Here is a 14931-nt window from a genome sequence, read left to right as displayed (position 1 = left end):
CCTCCTGAAGGAGAATTTCCCAGGCTTGTGTGTGCCACTTGTATGGGGATGTTATTCCTGTTAGTCCTGGAAGCCTACACAGAGACTAGGGAGAACACCTTCCTGCTGGTCCCAAGCAATGTCTCCTGCTGCTCTTCCACCCACCCCATCACAAGGATAAGACCATGCTAGGGATATGCGTTGGCTTTGTCTTTGATGTGCTAGGAACAGGGGCCTACTTTCTGCTGGAACAACCAGTCCCTAAAGCTAACACACAACACTATCCTACACAGAGGTTGTGCCAGAACCAGGGCCTTTAAGACTGAGGACTCTGCACCCCCTTCCCACCTCCTTTTTCCCCGTGAGCATTGCTGTGATGGTGAGGCCAGTTCTTTGAGAAGGAATGACCTGGCTCCTTCCACATGAGCTATGGCAAAGAGGCAACACCATAACATGGCCAATATTGGAGAAGGAGCATCGCTGCTGCCTGGCTGCAGTTGGCACACAGCAGAAGGGTGCATGGCTGTACCAAATGTGCAGAAGAGCAGGCGCAATCTCCACCACAGTCAGGCAATGCAGTTACGATGGACCTCATGGGCATGGAAAGTGGACTTGGGAGTCTGGGACTTTGACAGTTTGCTCTGAGAAATACGAACTTTCTTGGGACAAAGTCCCAGGGCCAAACAGCCAGTTTGGATGTCTCTGAAACATCCTTCCCCGGGCTCATTTTTGGGACAGTGGCCCCATACACTGATTTTGGATTAGACTCAGTGCCCTAGGACTTCACAGCACCACTTGGGACCTGCTCCAGCCTACGGAGGGCAAACGCTCTCCCTGCATGTAGTCTGGCCCTTCCCTATCAAGGCACTTACATGACGGAGATGTTGAAGGAGTTGGGGATGTAGGTGGGAGTGGGCAAGTGCCAGCTGCAGTAGAAACCCTTTGGGTAGTTGTTGGACCGGCACATCAGCACTGGCTCCTTCGGGGGGGCTGCCAGGAAACAGAGAAAGAAGAATTACTGACCTCATTGAGGCTGGGCTGATCACCAGCTCCTAAACAATGGGATGTCCCTCCACCCCGACAGCTGGAAGCTGGGGTGATGCGACTCGCAAGGGGAGCTCAGGCTGTGTTTGATCGACTGATGGAAGCATCCGGCTGCAGAGATGGGCAACGGGGTGAGAGGGGTCCTTGGGGCTGGCCACTCTTGCGCCTTCACTGCTGGCATCCTGGCATGGAAATGCAAGCAGAGAGATGCCACAGTCCAGGTACCATACCTCATATGTACCAGCAGGACTCAAGAGAAAGCTTATTCCCAGTAAAGCAGGCATTGCCACATGCCATTTAACCCAGCTCAAACTGCAAACACAATCTATTCTCTTGATCCTGCTAAGCCAAAGTGCTCACAGCTTTCTCAGTCATGTTTCYGGGGAGTGAAAAACTTCTTATTGTGGGACTATCCTCAAAAGGACTAAAGGTCCTTAAAAGGATGGAGGAGGAGCACATAGAGCAAGGCTGGGAGGAACCGCCTGAAACCATCAGAGGAAATTCAGCTCTGCAGGAGGACTTGCTGGTGATAATGCTTGCAGCAGTAAGGCAGAGAGAGCATCATATCCCCATGCCAAGGCTGAAGACAGGGCCCTGCCACCCAGGAGACACAGACACAACCAGAGATGGGACAAGAGCATGCAGGAGAGGCAGCCTGCCCATGGTCTTGTCAGACAGTCCTAGGGATCAGATGAAGAAGAGGCTTTTAAACCCAACCAAGTGCCCATGCTGCACTCAGCATTCCCGGACATAAACACACCCTGTGATCCTTGTAGAGCTGTGGGATGTCTCTGTGAGATACTGTGGGCTGGTGCATGCAGGATGAAACTTGGTACCCTTTAGCTGACAAACTTTTGCCTCTGTAGGTTCATAGAACAGTATCTGGACTGAGATCAAAGTCAGCTCTTCTTACCACCTGGATATGGGATGCAGGGACTAGGAACACAGGGGAGCCACYGCCAAGCTCCTTCCTACAGAGGGTGTGAGGGCAAGTCGCAAGTCCCAGAGCTGTGTGCACCCACAGATCACCATGCTGCTATGGGGCAGCCTGCGTGGATTCCGGTGTGGGGAAATCCACGGGGGTGCGGTATGCAGSTGGTCACAGTGCACGGCCCCAAGTTCTGCGCACCTACTTAACGCCTCTTCTGCCTGCTGTGCCAGAGAAAGGAAAGGGTGCAGCAAGTCAGCTAAGGGCTTGCTCCTCCTTCCCTGGCCGCCACACTGGTGAGCCAGCAGCACCAGGAGCACGCCAAAGCCTCAAGGCATAGGTGTAAAATATGACATCTCCAGGGCTCTGCAGCCACATCTGYGCAAATCATCAGCGCAGAGCACAAGCCTGCAGAGCAGCCTGTCTCCTGACGGCTCTCTCGCCGGCCCGTGTGTACGCAGCCCAGGCCTCGCTGGCGTAACATGCTTGGAGACGGTTTTTCTTTGCTCAGCCGTGGCAGAGCAGAGCCCTGACAGCAGATCGCACCCCGCTCACTCTCTGCCTCTGGAGGGCAGCTGGAGCAGTACAAGCCAGGCGGATTGCCCTGAGTGCGGACTCCCCTTTGCCCTTTMCAAGCCTCCTGGGGCGCAGAGCAGCCCGGATCCCTGCTCGGTGCTGCASAGCAAGGCTCGCCCTGGAGTATCCCTGTGGCTGCAAATAACCACGGGCCTTGCTAAGAAAAGGATCTGAGGGTGCCGTGAGATCCAGCTGCTGCAAYCCACGCAGGGAAACCGAGGCACGGGCAGGGGCTTGCCTGCGTGCCACCGGCACGGCKCTTCGAGGGGGCCGGGCTGAACACCACGCAACGGGAGACAAAAACGCGGCAGAGGCGCTGAGCAGGGAGGGGAAGGGGGCCGGGGAGGGAGCCGAGCCTGCTCTGATACGAGATGCGTGTTCCTCCTAATGGCTATTTCAGCCTTCAGCCGGCAGACGAAGGCCAGAGCCCGCGTAATGAGCCTGCTGGTTAAACGATTCAAGCAGAACCGGGCGGCTAATCGCAAGGCCAGAGACAGCCCCATCCTCATCCCTCGCCCTTCGCGGGGCGGGAGCGAGGGCACGAGGGGGTCGGGGTGCCCCGGGGAGGTGTTTCGGAGGGGTGACGGGGCGCAGGGGATTTAGGGCCAGCGGCTGAACGTGAGAGCAGCCGCGTGGTGGCAGTGTGGGCTAAGAGCACCGCTCGCCCGCCTGGCACCGAGGCAACGGGACGGGGGCCGCAAATCGGGTGTGTGTGGGGGGGTGGGCAATGCTGCCGAGGATGCCGTGGGGGGCCGCGGCCCCGCTGCCATCCCTCCTCTCCCGTCCGTGGCAGCGACGCGCGGCACCCCGCCGCCCCGCACACCGCCTCCGCGGCCAGCCCCTCTCCTCCCCGCCGGGGGGGAAGAAGAGGGATGGGGAAACGGGGGGACCCTGCTCTGCACAGCAGACCACGCCGCCACTGGCGCTCGGTGGCCCTGCAGACCACCAGGAAGGAGCTGAGGACCTAGCTAGGGACGGCCAAGGTTTCAGAGCTCTCTCTTCCTCAATCCGAGCTAAGTCCTCTCCCAAGGAGGGTGGGTGTCCRGCTTGCGCCTCCCGTTTGCTTCCCCGGGAAAAGGGTGAACCTCTCAATTCCCACTGAGCAGGAGCCTTCAAGGATGCCCTCATTTTCACGTCAAATGTCTTGAAGGTCTGGTCCACCGAGCTGAGATGGGGCCCCAAACACAGCCCCTAASCTCCGTGTTTGCGGCCTCCCACTGCAGCTGTCCTGCCCCTGTGCCACCACGCAGTGCCCCGTGCCTTGGCGAGAGGGTATCTGGGGACAGAGAGCAGGAGAAAATGCTCAAGAGATGGTGGGGTGGGGGCTGCAGCCAATTTAGTCTGTCTCCATGTGCTGAAAACAGCAGCCACGTCCAGAGGAGCTGCCCGGGGAAAAACCCTCCCTTGCCTCTCCTGAGCCATAAGGGGGGCCTCAGGCTGCAGAAATGGAAGGCTATGTCCTCTTCTCGCCCTGATACTTCAGTCCACACTGGTGCCCAGAGCTCCTTGCAGCAGATGGACCCTGTGCAGGGGTGTCCTGGCTGGGCAGGTGATGGTCCTGGGGAAACAGGCTCTAAACTTGTCTGCGTGCACAAACAGAGCAGCGGCACTGAGTGGTGTCTCCTTTGCTAAGAAGTTCCTGGATGTTTCTCATGAGACATTCAGCTTCTTTTGGGGCTTGGCCATTCTCAGATGTGCCTGAGCATCAGGAGGGATGCTGGCCCAGCTGGCCCCGCTGCAGTGCCAGGAGGGACCTGAGGCCATGTGGCCATGGCCACCTTCTCTGAGCTGGCAGCAGGGTCCCCATCTCCCCAGAGCGGTGCTGTCACTGAGGGAGAAGGCCCTCGGTGGCTTGCTGCCATGGCTCATCCTGCCCATCAAAGGCTTTTAAATAGAAAAAAATAAAATAGCAGACTCTGATCGATCTTGTGCTTTGGAGGTGGGCCAAGCTGCCAGGCCGTTGGAGAGAGCAAGGAAGGCAACTATGGAAAACGAAGCCATCAAGGGAGCATTAACGGCTTTTTCTGCCCCGAGGTCTGTGGGGGGCTTTGGGCAGTGGCCCCGGGTGTGCAGTCTTCCTTGGGTGGGCTTGGGAGCTGCTGGGAGGGGATGGGGCTGAGCCGGGGCACCCATCTCCTGCCTGGTACACTGGGATGGAGGGATGATGGGGCTGGAGACCCCCGGCAGCCAGCACTGTTTCCTGTACTGGGAAGCAGCAGTGGTGCTTTCCGTGTTTGCGCCGTGACTGCCGAATCCAATCTGGCTGCTCTGCAGCTCCAATCATCTTCATGCTGGCTGGCTGGCTCTGAGCCCCCCAGACCCCAGGGACAGTCTAAGAAACATGTAGCTTGGCAAACTGGGGACAGCCTGGCCACGAGAGCCAGAGCGCCCACAGCCACCCGCTGTCCTGCAGCCGCCCAGCACGCACGGGACACTGCTCGGGGGATGCCAGCTGTGCACAGCCTCCCTAATCCTGGCAAATATTTACTTCCCCATCGCCTCGTGGAGCTGCTGAACTCCATCAAGGCAGMGCTCCTCTCCTTCAGCTGCAAACAGCACCTGCCCTCTCTAATCCGTCTATTAACCTCCCGCATGGCAGGAAGCCACTTCTTCCACGTGCTCTGCTGACGTCCTCTCTGCAAACCCATGGTGTTTCGTGCCCAGGCCGTGGCTGCTGCTGAGCTTGCTTCCCTGCTCTGCTTGTGCTCCAACCAGCCCTGCTGCAAAAGCCTTGCAAAAGTGCAAAGGGAGGAAAAGTCAGGCCAGAACCGGAGCCACCCTGCAGCAACAGGGCCACTCACAAGCTGTGCAATGCTTGCAGAGCACAGGCAGGCAGCAAAATCTGGTCCCAGCATCGTCACCTCTACATGCCCCACGGAAGACCTTTGGCARGAGTGGGGTTGGCTTTCCCACCACCCTGTGCTTTATATCCATTTATTCACCGTCTCCCTGGCTTGTTGGAATTGGCTGTTGCTTAACCYGTGCTGGCACTCTCTGCTCGGCTGAGGAGAGCACAACTAACAGCCCTGGAGGAAGAAAGCAGCCCTGGATGCACTGGCACAAAGGYACGTTTTTGGCTCTCTCTCCCCATCTCTAAAGCCCAATTGTCTTTGCACCCCGAGTCCCACCGTGCAGGGAAAAAGTGCAACCAATCCATTTTAGAAACCAGTAAAAATGATCTACAATAGCTTTTCCTAGTCCTGCTAGGTCATGAGATAATGGACATTAAAATTGTGGCATTTTTATATATAGAAAAGTTATTTTAGGTCATTTTTAGAGGTTTCTGAAATGGATCAGTTATAATTTTTCTCTCCTGCTGAGGGCTGAGTGTACTAAAGATCCCTCGCTCCACAGGTGGAGGGATACAAAAAATAGTACCTATAAAAGTTTTAAGAGGCCTCTAAAACACTTCTGTAGGAGGTATTTCTTCTGTTTCACTCGGGGCACGTTCGGCCCCGGGCTGACGAAGAATACCGATTTTACAGTGCGCTCCCGGGATGACCTGCATAACTCATCATCCCAAACACGTGCCAATAAAACCTCCAGAGCCCATGACAGCACCGGGAACTCGCTCCAGAGCTACAGACACTGTACACCCCGCACGCGTGCAGGCCCCCCGGCGCGGGGGACGACCCCAAAGCTGCCCGAGGCTGCCCTCCCACGCCTTGCTCCAGCCTCCTCCAGAGCAGGAKCACTGTCCCGTGTCCTGCCCGTATCTAAGGTGCTGGTAAAGCCTCCCGTGTCCTCCCGCCGTGACTGATTTTGGAGCATTGCCGTGGGGACGTTCTTGGTTGCAGCCCCGGACAACCTGCCGTCCTCCACGGCTGCAGAGACCAGGCGGTCCCTGCTTTGCAGGGCTCTCTTGCGCATTTGAAGGCTGCGAGCACGTGCGGTTGGGCGGAAATGCATCCAAGAAGCCGAAAGACGTTGCAGAGGCTGGAGGGCATAACCGGGATCGACCTCGGGCTGGAGTCCAGCCCYGAACGCTCGGGCGCGTAACACATCTGCACGGAGGTGTCACCGCTCTGCATAAAAGCTGCACGTCGAGCACATCTGCGTGCACATCTACCCAGACCCTTCCTTTACGCACACCCTGCTGCTGTCCCTGTCYTCCACCCTAACACCGGCTGCAAACACAGTGTGTTATTTATCTAATGCAGCTTTTCTAAAATTGCCTGTGTACAACAGGCTGGTAGGGAACAACAACAACAACAAAAAAAACCCTATGAATAAATCATATTTCAACTGCCTRGCAGATAAGGGGAGCATCTGTCCATCCGATAGTGCCTTCTGCCCAGAAGCTCCCACGCTGGCAGCAGGAAGACTATGGCCAAGAACGGTTCCTCACGCAGTCCCAGATGTCAGGATGCAGCCAAGCAGAGCTGCAGACACAGAAGAAAGTGAAGCTCCAATTTTTCTTGTCTCTGCTTTGCTACCCGTTGTCCATGCTGTTCTCGGGGCAGGGGTACGGCCAGGAGGGCGAGGGCTCGGTGAGGGTGCAGARCCCCTGTGCCCAGTAGACAAGGCTGGGGTGGTACGGGAGGGCAKGTGATGCTGGTTAGCATTTCTGCAAGGGCTTGGGCTGCACTCCAGGAGCTTCAGTGTTTATAACTGCTGCTTTTTCAAGAAGGATTTTGCAAGCATTTTTTTTTAAATTAATGTGGCAAATGTTACCTGAGAGAGAATCTGAGAGCCCAAGAACACAGGAGGACACAAACTTCAGCAGTGATGGGCTCATCCCCAGTGGACCTCCTGGTGCCAGTGCCCAGCTCAGTCCTGCAGCCCCCATGCAGCAGCATCGGTCCCTGCATAAAAGCTCCCAGCTGCTCTCCTCCTGGAGCTCCCGAGTTGAGCCGGGGACACCGCAGCTTTGCCCATGCTCCCTGTGGGGATCCTCTGCTCAGGTTCACATGAGGCATCGCCTTCCAGCTGAAGTAGGAGCTAGGAACGTAACGGTGATGGTGCAGAAGGCCCATGAAGAAGCCCCTTAGTGGGACAGCCAGCCTGGGGTGGGGGGGCGCAGCAGCTGTAAATGAAGTCCCCACTGTCCCTGCTGCGAACCAGGAATCAGTTCCCCAGCCTCAACGAGCCAGAATTTATTCTCCAGAAGGAGCTGAATAAAAGGGTGGACTCAGCAAAAGATAAATTTCTTAAAGGCCCTGTTTTAAACTGATTAGGGCTCATAAACCAAGCTATGGATTTTCTCATTTCCCTTGCAGAAAATCCCGCACGTGTGTCRAGAGGCAGCGCTGTAAATTTGGAGGAGAGACGCGCAGCATTAGTCATACATAGCTCAGAGTTTAGAGCCCTGCTTTAAGCACAAATCTCAGCGCAAACTCCCGGCCCTAAATGCTACCTCTCAGCAGGTCCACGTGATGATGAGATTGCTGGAGTTTGCTTTGCCCCGTGCCGACCGAGGCTGAGCTCATCAAACCCGGTGGCTCTCGAGCCCGAGGCAGGAGGGAGGGACCCCCGGAGAGCACCACCAGACGATGCCGGTGGTGGAAGGAGGGACCTCGAAGGACAACGTGTCAGAGGTGAGTGGCTACGGCATGAGCCAGCCGGCACGGGGAACATCCCTGCCTCCACGAAGGCAGACGGCTGCTCCGAACCAGCCCTTCCTCCATCGGAAACCAAGGAGCAGCTTTGCTCCGAAACAGTATTAAATATTGAACAAASGAAAGCAAATCTGTTATCTGCGATAATTGGGAGTAAATAAAACATTTAACCAAACCAAATGCAGCTGTTTCGACTTGGAGCCGGCACAACAGCAGGGAAGCCAGCTCAGCTACTCCGTGTCCTTGTTACGGCAGCTGATTACTGTTTCGTGTACAACGGTAGCACCGYGAGGCCTCGGCCACGGCCCTTGGTGCACGGCGCTGCACACTCRCGAGGGACAGACCCGGTGGACCAGAGCGGCAGGGCACAGGAGCGAGGAAAGCGCCCAGGGCACAAAAAGCCCTTTGCAGCGCTGGGATTTGCTCTCCAGCCTGCGGAGTTCATGTCCAGGCCAGTTTTCCTCCCCTAACACCTCTGCGATGAGACTCGCATGTAACATAAAGCATTTCAGAGCCAGGTCACCRGTTCGCACGTAGCCTGGGGCAGGAATGACCAAACCTCGTTACCACCTGCTCGGTAGCCTGTGGGAACGAGCATGCTGGGCCTCTGTCCAGTTCCTGGAGACCTGAGGAGCAGCCCTGGGAGAGGKGCTGTTTAGCACCTAGAGGGAGGTGCCAGCAAACGGGGCCAAGGGCTGCTCGGGGATGGAGAGCGTGTCCTGGCAGCTCCGAGCTCCTCACAAGAAGAGGTATCCCTTGATAAAGGGTTTAGGGGATCAGCAGCCCAAAACTGCTCCAAAGTATTTGGTTTCTGCCATGCCCAGTCTCAGACCACACTAGCTCYGAGCAACATGCAGCCTTGGAAACAACAAATCTGTCCAGAGCCCTGAAAATTCCCACCAAGAGATCGGCTGGGAGAGCTACTACCAGGAGAGAGGGATGTCCAGACTGGGAGCAGCCCAGCCACCACATGCGTTGGCAGCGCCTACTTCAGCCTGGCTGGGCCATGGGAAGCAACTGCTSTGGTCTCAGCAGGGGTACGGACTCACCCCTTCACTGTCTCTTTTGCAGCAGTCCGTATCCCAGGGTATGACGCTGCCCATGGCATACGAACACGGTTCCTTGCATTGCACCCTAATCTAGTTGGAGTCAGCGCTGGCCTCTTGCTAAGGGGGTGACAGCAAGGCACGATTTCCCAGCCACGCTAGGCTGGACCGACCACGTGCGCCGAGCAAGGAGAGCTCACCCRGGGGCTGCGCCAGTGCATCAGCTCTCCCTGCTCTCCTCGGGGCTCTGTGGGCTGAGCAGGAGGCGGTGGGGTATTTATGAGGATATTATAATTTGAGATGGGATTTGCAAGGTCTCCTCTGTCTATCTGCTTGGACAGATATCTGCTCCCCTGGCCTTGAAGCATTGGGACATCTGCCAGGCATCAYGCTGCCTTTCAGGAGCCACGGGCTCCATATAGCGCTGAGCGCACATCCCCTTCACCCTCTTTTCCCTCGACAGCTCCAGGCACAAAATCCCTGTACGAGCTGCACCCTGCAATGCCCCCRGCCCCTCCATCACCTTCTTTAAAGGCAGCAAAAAAGCAATTTGTCCTTCCTGCCTCTGCAGACAGACAAGAGAGGGGAAACACCGGCTGCAATCAGACACGGCCGAGGCCATCAGCAATGATGTATCCTCGGCAAAGCCGTCCCACCAGGWCTCCTGGAAATTGTATATTTATCCAGGAGGACTCTCTGGAGGGAAGCTACAAGCACTTTGTCATGTACCAAGTAAGAGGCTAGCCACGAATATTACCAGCTATCTCTCCCAGCGGAGGGAGCGCGGGCTGCCTGCAGTAAGCAGCTGCTCTCCAAAGACGCCTCTCCTCTCCTCACCCCCCCCAGCTGCTACCTGGACATATCCTCTCTCCCGCACGGCTTATTTCCAGGCTGCCCTCCGCGCTAGGCAGGGGGTGCCTGATGGGAGAGAGGTCTCTCACCCCCGCAGCGATTAGAGAGGAAAAAGTAAGAGGTTTGGGGCTCTGTGGAGGAGAGAAAGGGAAATCTTTGCACTTCTCCTCTCTTCCCCGGGCRGGAGGAGGAGCTGACAAGAGCAGTTAGTAACCGTAGATAATCCCATCCACCTTTCCCTCGCACCAGCGCTGCCCTTCAGTGCCATAGCTCTTTTCCTTCCCTCGTATTTYTCTCTCTCATATACCTATGGAAAACCATACTCTCCTCTTTTAGTACTCATGCTTTTCTAGAGGAAACACTTAGGCTGTGCTGTCATCCCCAAAGCCCCCTGGCCACCCGCGCTGCCTGCTCCACCTCAAATCCAGTGGGGATACGGGACCTGAATGTGTACATCCTTGGGCAGGTATCTACCCATGCACCGGCTGTCCGAGTAGGCAACRGAGGCTGGACTGCTGTTTGCTCATCCTAGAGCAGACCCCATATTTGGCCATCTGGATCATATCCAGATTTTGTTGCTCCAGCTCAGCGTCCGCAGGCCACCAGCTCACGTCCTCAGGACCTTCCCTCTGCTGTTGCCAAGYGTGGCTCTCCTGGATCACAACGAAGAGTCCTGCTACATCACCCTCCATGCACAACCAAGTTGCAGCCTGTTCCTTTTACTCAGCCCTGGGGACAACACGTCCTATCACATGTGAGGACCCTGGTCCCTGCAGCACTGGTGGCTTCACCCAACTTCATGTCATCAGTGAATTCCCATGGTGCACATGCATCCTTGCTGTGCCAGCTTGGAAACTAACTCCAGACACCTYACGAAAACGGCTGGGCTGGAGCCAGAGGTCCCCTGAGAGATGCTGCAGTTGGCTGTAGAGAGCTTGCAGACAACCAAAAAATGAGCCTCACGTGGCTTCTTTCTCTGCTCTTCTCACCCCAAACTGCTTGTCCTTGCCGCACCTACCTCACCATCATTTATAGCAAGTCCACCTGTGCCCTTCCCACATACCCTTCCGCATAATATACTTCAATAAAATCACAGCGTGGGTCTGTGGTGGAGAGAAGGCAAAGGTACCCTGGGACCAGAGGGGGCTCTGGCTGGTGGTGGTGTGCAGGCTGATCAGGTATCTCGTTAATTACATGCATTGGRTGAATGCTTAATTCATCCCAGGAAATGAAGTTTCCACATCAGCCCTTAACTTCCCAGTATCTGCAGCTTTCATGCTTTGAGAAAACACTACTTTGACATGTCATTGACAGCAGCAGGGTCTCCAGCCAGGCCCCAATCCTCTCCTGCACTGACAGCATCACAGGGCAGAGGCAGGAAGGAGGAAGGAGCCTGCCTTTGGAGCACCAAGGCTCTGCAACTCACCCTAAGGGCTTCCTTCAGCAGGAGAAATGCCAGGAGAGAGCATGGTTCTTCCCCACTTTGCTGGTGCCTATCARCCTTGATGTGAGGAGCCTCTGGAACAGCTGGCCTGGCATCCCTTGTGCTGCTGCTGCAACGTGGCACAGTTGGGTGTGAAGCCCCATGGAGCGTGATGTGGCTCAGGCACTTTGTAAGTCCATGAGATCTGGACACYGCTCCACCCATTAGGTGAGAAAACCATGGGGCCACCTGAAAACACAGCTGCCTGGCTCAGGAGCAATGCAAGAAAGCACCTTTGGCTCTGTCAGCTTTGGGAGACAGGAGCAAAACAAAAATTCTTGCGTCTGTCCGAGGGGAACACTGGCTGCAGAGGCAACCTGCTCCAGGAGGAGCATCTCCCATCGTTTCCTCCCAAAACTTTGAGGCTAGCTCTTATCCTGAAAGACTTGCTTGCCCAAATGCTCTTCCTTGCTTAAACTCTGTCCTTCCTGTTATGAATCCAGCTGTGCTTGTTCTTCTTATGAATAACTTTTTTTTTTTTTCAAGAGCTGACAACTTGCGACGTGAAGTGTGGAGCACTAACCAGCTCCATTACTCCCAATGACTGTTTTCTCCCAGCCTAATTGTCACCTGTAAAGTTTCTGCAAGGCTGTTTTTATTTTCTTCCCTGTCTGCTTCCCCCAGCTATACTCCGCAGCAAGCACCACACTAAATTCCTTTAATCTCTCCTTCAGGTCATACACTATCTTCTAATCCTTTAATCAGTTTGGCTGCTCTTCCTCTGGAGTCCCTGTAATCTATCAATGACCTTTTAATAACGAGACACTCCGAAGTGCAGTGCTGTTTCCCCAAGCGCATCCACACCAAGTCAGCGGCGAGGGCAGCGTTATTGCTGGCCTTGCCCTAGCGATGACAACGTGGACCCATTCCGCAGCCATCCCATCGGCTCCCGACGCGGAGCTGCAAGAGCCAGCGTSCTCCGCGGAGCCGGGGCACGCCAGCGGCCCTCGCAGCAAACAGCCTCCCGATTACTTTTGTTTAAACAGAAGCGGCCGCTCAAGCATCCTCCACCTTGCTTCCAAAGGAGAACAAATAATAAGCAATTATTTCTCACATTCTCAACATTCTTGTAGTCTCAACATTTTGGGCTTAAGCCATCGTTTCCTCTGCCCTCCCCGCCAAAGTAGCAGGCACTGGGTTATTCACACTGAGTTGAAGCGCTGCGAATTGGAAACGGACACCAAGAGCAAAGAGCAGGGTTTGATTCTCCTTTTCTAACGCCCTGCAGTAATCAGGTCCTGCCACAGGGTCTCCCGGAGCCGCAAGGGTTTTGCCGCACTCTCTGAAGCACTGCACTGAAAACTGGGGGAGAGCAGCAAGTCCCACGTGTCCAGGCCAGGGCAGCTGCCTTGCCCTGTCTCGGGGACCGGCACGCACAGCCGGCGACGGAGGGGATGCTGCGGTGGCACGCGGGGGCTCGCACGAGCCCCACTGCAGCAACGAGCAGACATCATGCCTGCTGCTGCTTGTGGCCCTGCAAACGCCTCTTTCCTCCATCGTACGAGGCAGGAGAACGGTCCCTCTGCAAACCGGCTGCTCAGGTACAGCACGTGCAGCTGGTTCAGCGCACGTGGTGGTGGTAGCCCRGTGCTCCAGCCTCTCCTCTGCTCTGGGACCCCCACCTCGCCCTCAAGGCGAGATTCCTGGTACTGCCCAGGCCATGCACAAAAATGAACATGCTGGAAAGAGCCTGAGAGATTTRGGGGAGCTTAAGTTGAGTGAGCAATCTCATTGCACAGCCTCAGCAGGTCTGCCTAATGGCTGGAGCCACCCAGCTCTCTTGCAAGGGGTGGGAACAACTCTGCAAGCYTTGGCTGTATATGAGAGCTGCAAGGCTGGGCGGAGAAAACACAGAGCTTTTAAGCAGGAGGACAGGGCAGTCCTGGGTTTACTGGAGCACCTTGCAATCCTCTGCTGGAGCAGAGAAAGCAGCTTGGGCTGGGGCTAGGGCCAATGGGACCAGGTCCTTCCCATGGTGCGCATGCCACGAGCAGCATGGAGAGGAAGGCAGCATGCCTGGTGTACGTGGAGAAYTGTGATGCTGCCAAAATTTCTGAGCTTTCCAAGGGTGGTATGATRTTGAACCTGCCAGAGGTGAAGCTGAGGAGCCAGTAGACACCGGAKGATTTGAGGTTTGCCTGCACAAGAGAGGTGCCAGAGGTGCAGCCTGGGATCTGCTCCTGCACCCAGATAGCTGTTCCCAGGCATTGGCCAAGAGCAGTTCCAGGAGCAGCACCCAAGGGGTTAGGTCAGAGCGGCTTGTCCACGGCGYGGCACAACGAAATGCAGATGAATCTGTGAGGTCATGGCACGCGCATGCATTTCGGGGGCTCTGCCTCCAGCTTTCTGCACTAATATGGGCCGAAAAAGTAAGAACTGGGGAAAGCCCCGGAGGGCAGGAACATGGTCTTTGTCTCTCCTCCCCATCCCAGTGCTTTACTTTGAGTCTTGGGGAAGTCTGTAGCTTGAGTGCAGCTCTTGCTGTGAGCCAAACGGGTTGTAAATGCATTGGCATGTGTTGTCATCTGCACTGGTTAAYAGGATCCATTTTCCATGAAAGGGGAAAGAAAAGGAAGAGGAGAAGGGGAACGCCTACATCTGCAAAACAAACACCTGTCACCCCTCCTGAAGTGCTAAACCCCAGCAGCGGATGACATACGGAAGGTTGGTCTGTAGCAATAACCTGCAGCGCCTTCACGCACCAATGCAGCCGGATTCAGACGCCAAACCGYAATACCCGGCCCTTAAAACCTCCCGAGCCTCGTTCAAAGAATGGACGAGATGCTGGCCCTGGGGGGTTATCAGGAGACTTGTCTCCGATTTTACTGGCAGCCCCATTAACAAGCAAACTCCCGCTGTCCCCGGCCGCGGCAGTGCCCCACGGCCGGGAAGTGCCGACGGCGCCTAACGGCACCGCGGCGCAGGAGGAGCTGAGGTCCGGGTCGGTACTGCTGCGAAGAGCGAACCAACGGGAGAAAATCCACCGACAGCTGCGGGAACGGAGGCACGTGCCAGCCGGGAAGGACGGCGCAGCGGGGTTTGAGCCCGGCGATGCTGAGCTGCCCAGGGCCCCTTCTCCTCGCTCCCGGCCACAGCGCGGCACTCGGCCGCGGCTGGGAAACCCTCCTCGACCCGAGCAGATGTTCTGGGTCCCGCTCCCCGGGACGGCTCCCGGCTTGATTTATTACTGGACGTGACTTCTGGAGTTTGTCAAAGGCACCCCCCGCCTCCCCCACACCCTTCCCGTTTCGTTCGACGTGCACAGTGCGGTCTCCCCGCCATAGCTTGCAATAAACAGAAACTCATTTCCAGCATAAACAGCGGCACGCCGTACCCCAGCGAGGCGCACGACCCGGYCTTGCCGATCTCCCCACCCCTGAGAGCTTCAGGCTCTGGGAAAACGGTTTCCCCTTCTGCTTTTTTTTTCACCCTCCAGGCTCTTTGCTCCTTTCCTTTCTTTTTTTC

The 14931-nt window shown here is 56.2% G+C and overlaps 1 protein-coding gene across 6 annotated transcripts in view; it reads right to left on the bottom strand.

Annotated features, from left to right (window-relative positions):
• The window catches only part of CNTFR (ciliary neurotrophic factor receptor), a 187289-nt gene that overhangs the window by 23382 nt on the left and 148976 nt on the right, over window positions 1-14931 (bottom strand). For all 6 annotated transcript variants that reach the window (XM_085303033.1, XM_085303028.1, XM_085303031.1 and 3 more), the window contains one exon: window positions 852-969. In XM_085303033.1, the coding sequence (XP_085159159.1) occupies window positions 852-969 (118 nt within the window). The remainder of the gene's footprint in view (window positions 1-851; window positions 970-14931) is intronic.

The sequence above is a fragment of the Rhea americana genome, unplaced genomic scaffold (genome assembly GCF_003343005.1).
Source record: "Rhea americana isolate MKP2758 unplaced genomic scaffold, rheAme1 scaffold_196, whole genome shotgun sequence".
Classification (NCBI taxonomy): Eukaryota; Metazoa; Chordata; class Aves; order Rheiformes; family Rheidae; genus Rhea; species Rhea americana.
This window is presented reverse-complemented; position numbering and strand designations above follow the sequence as displayed.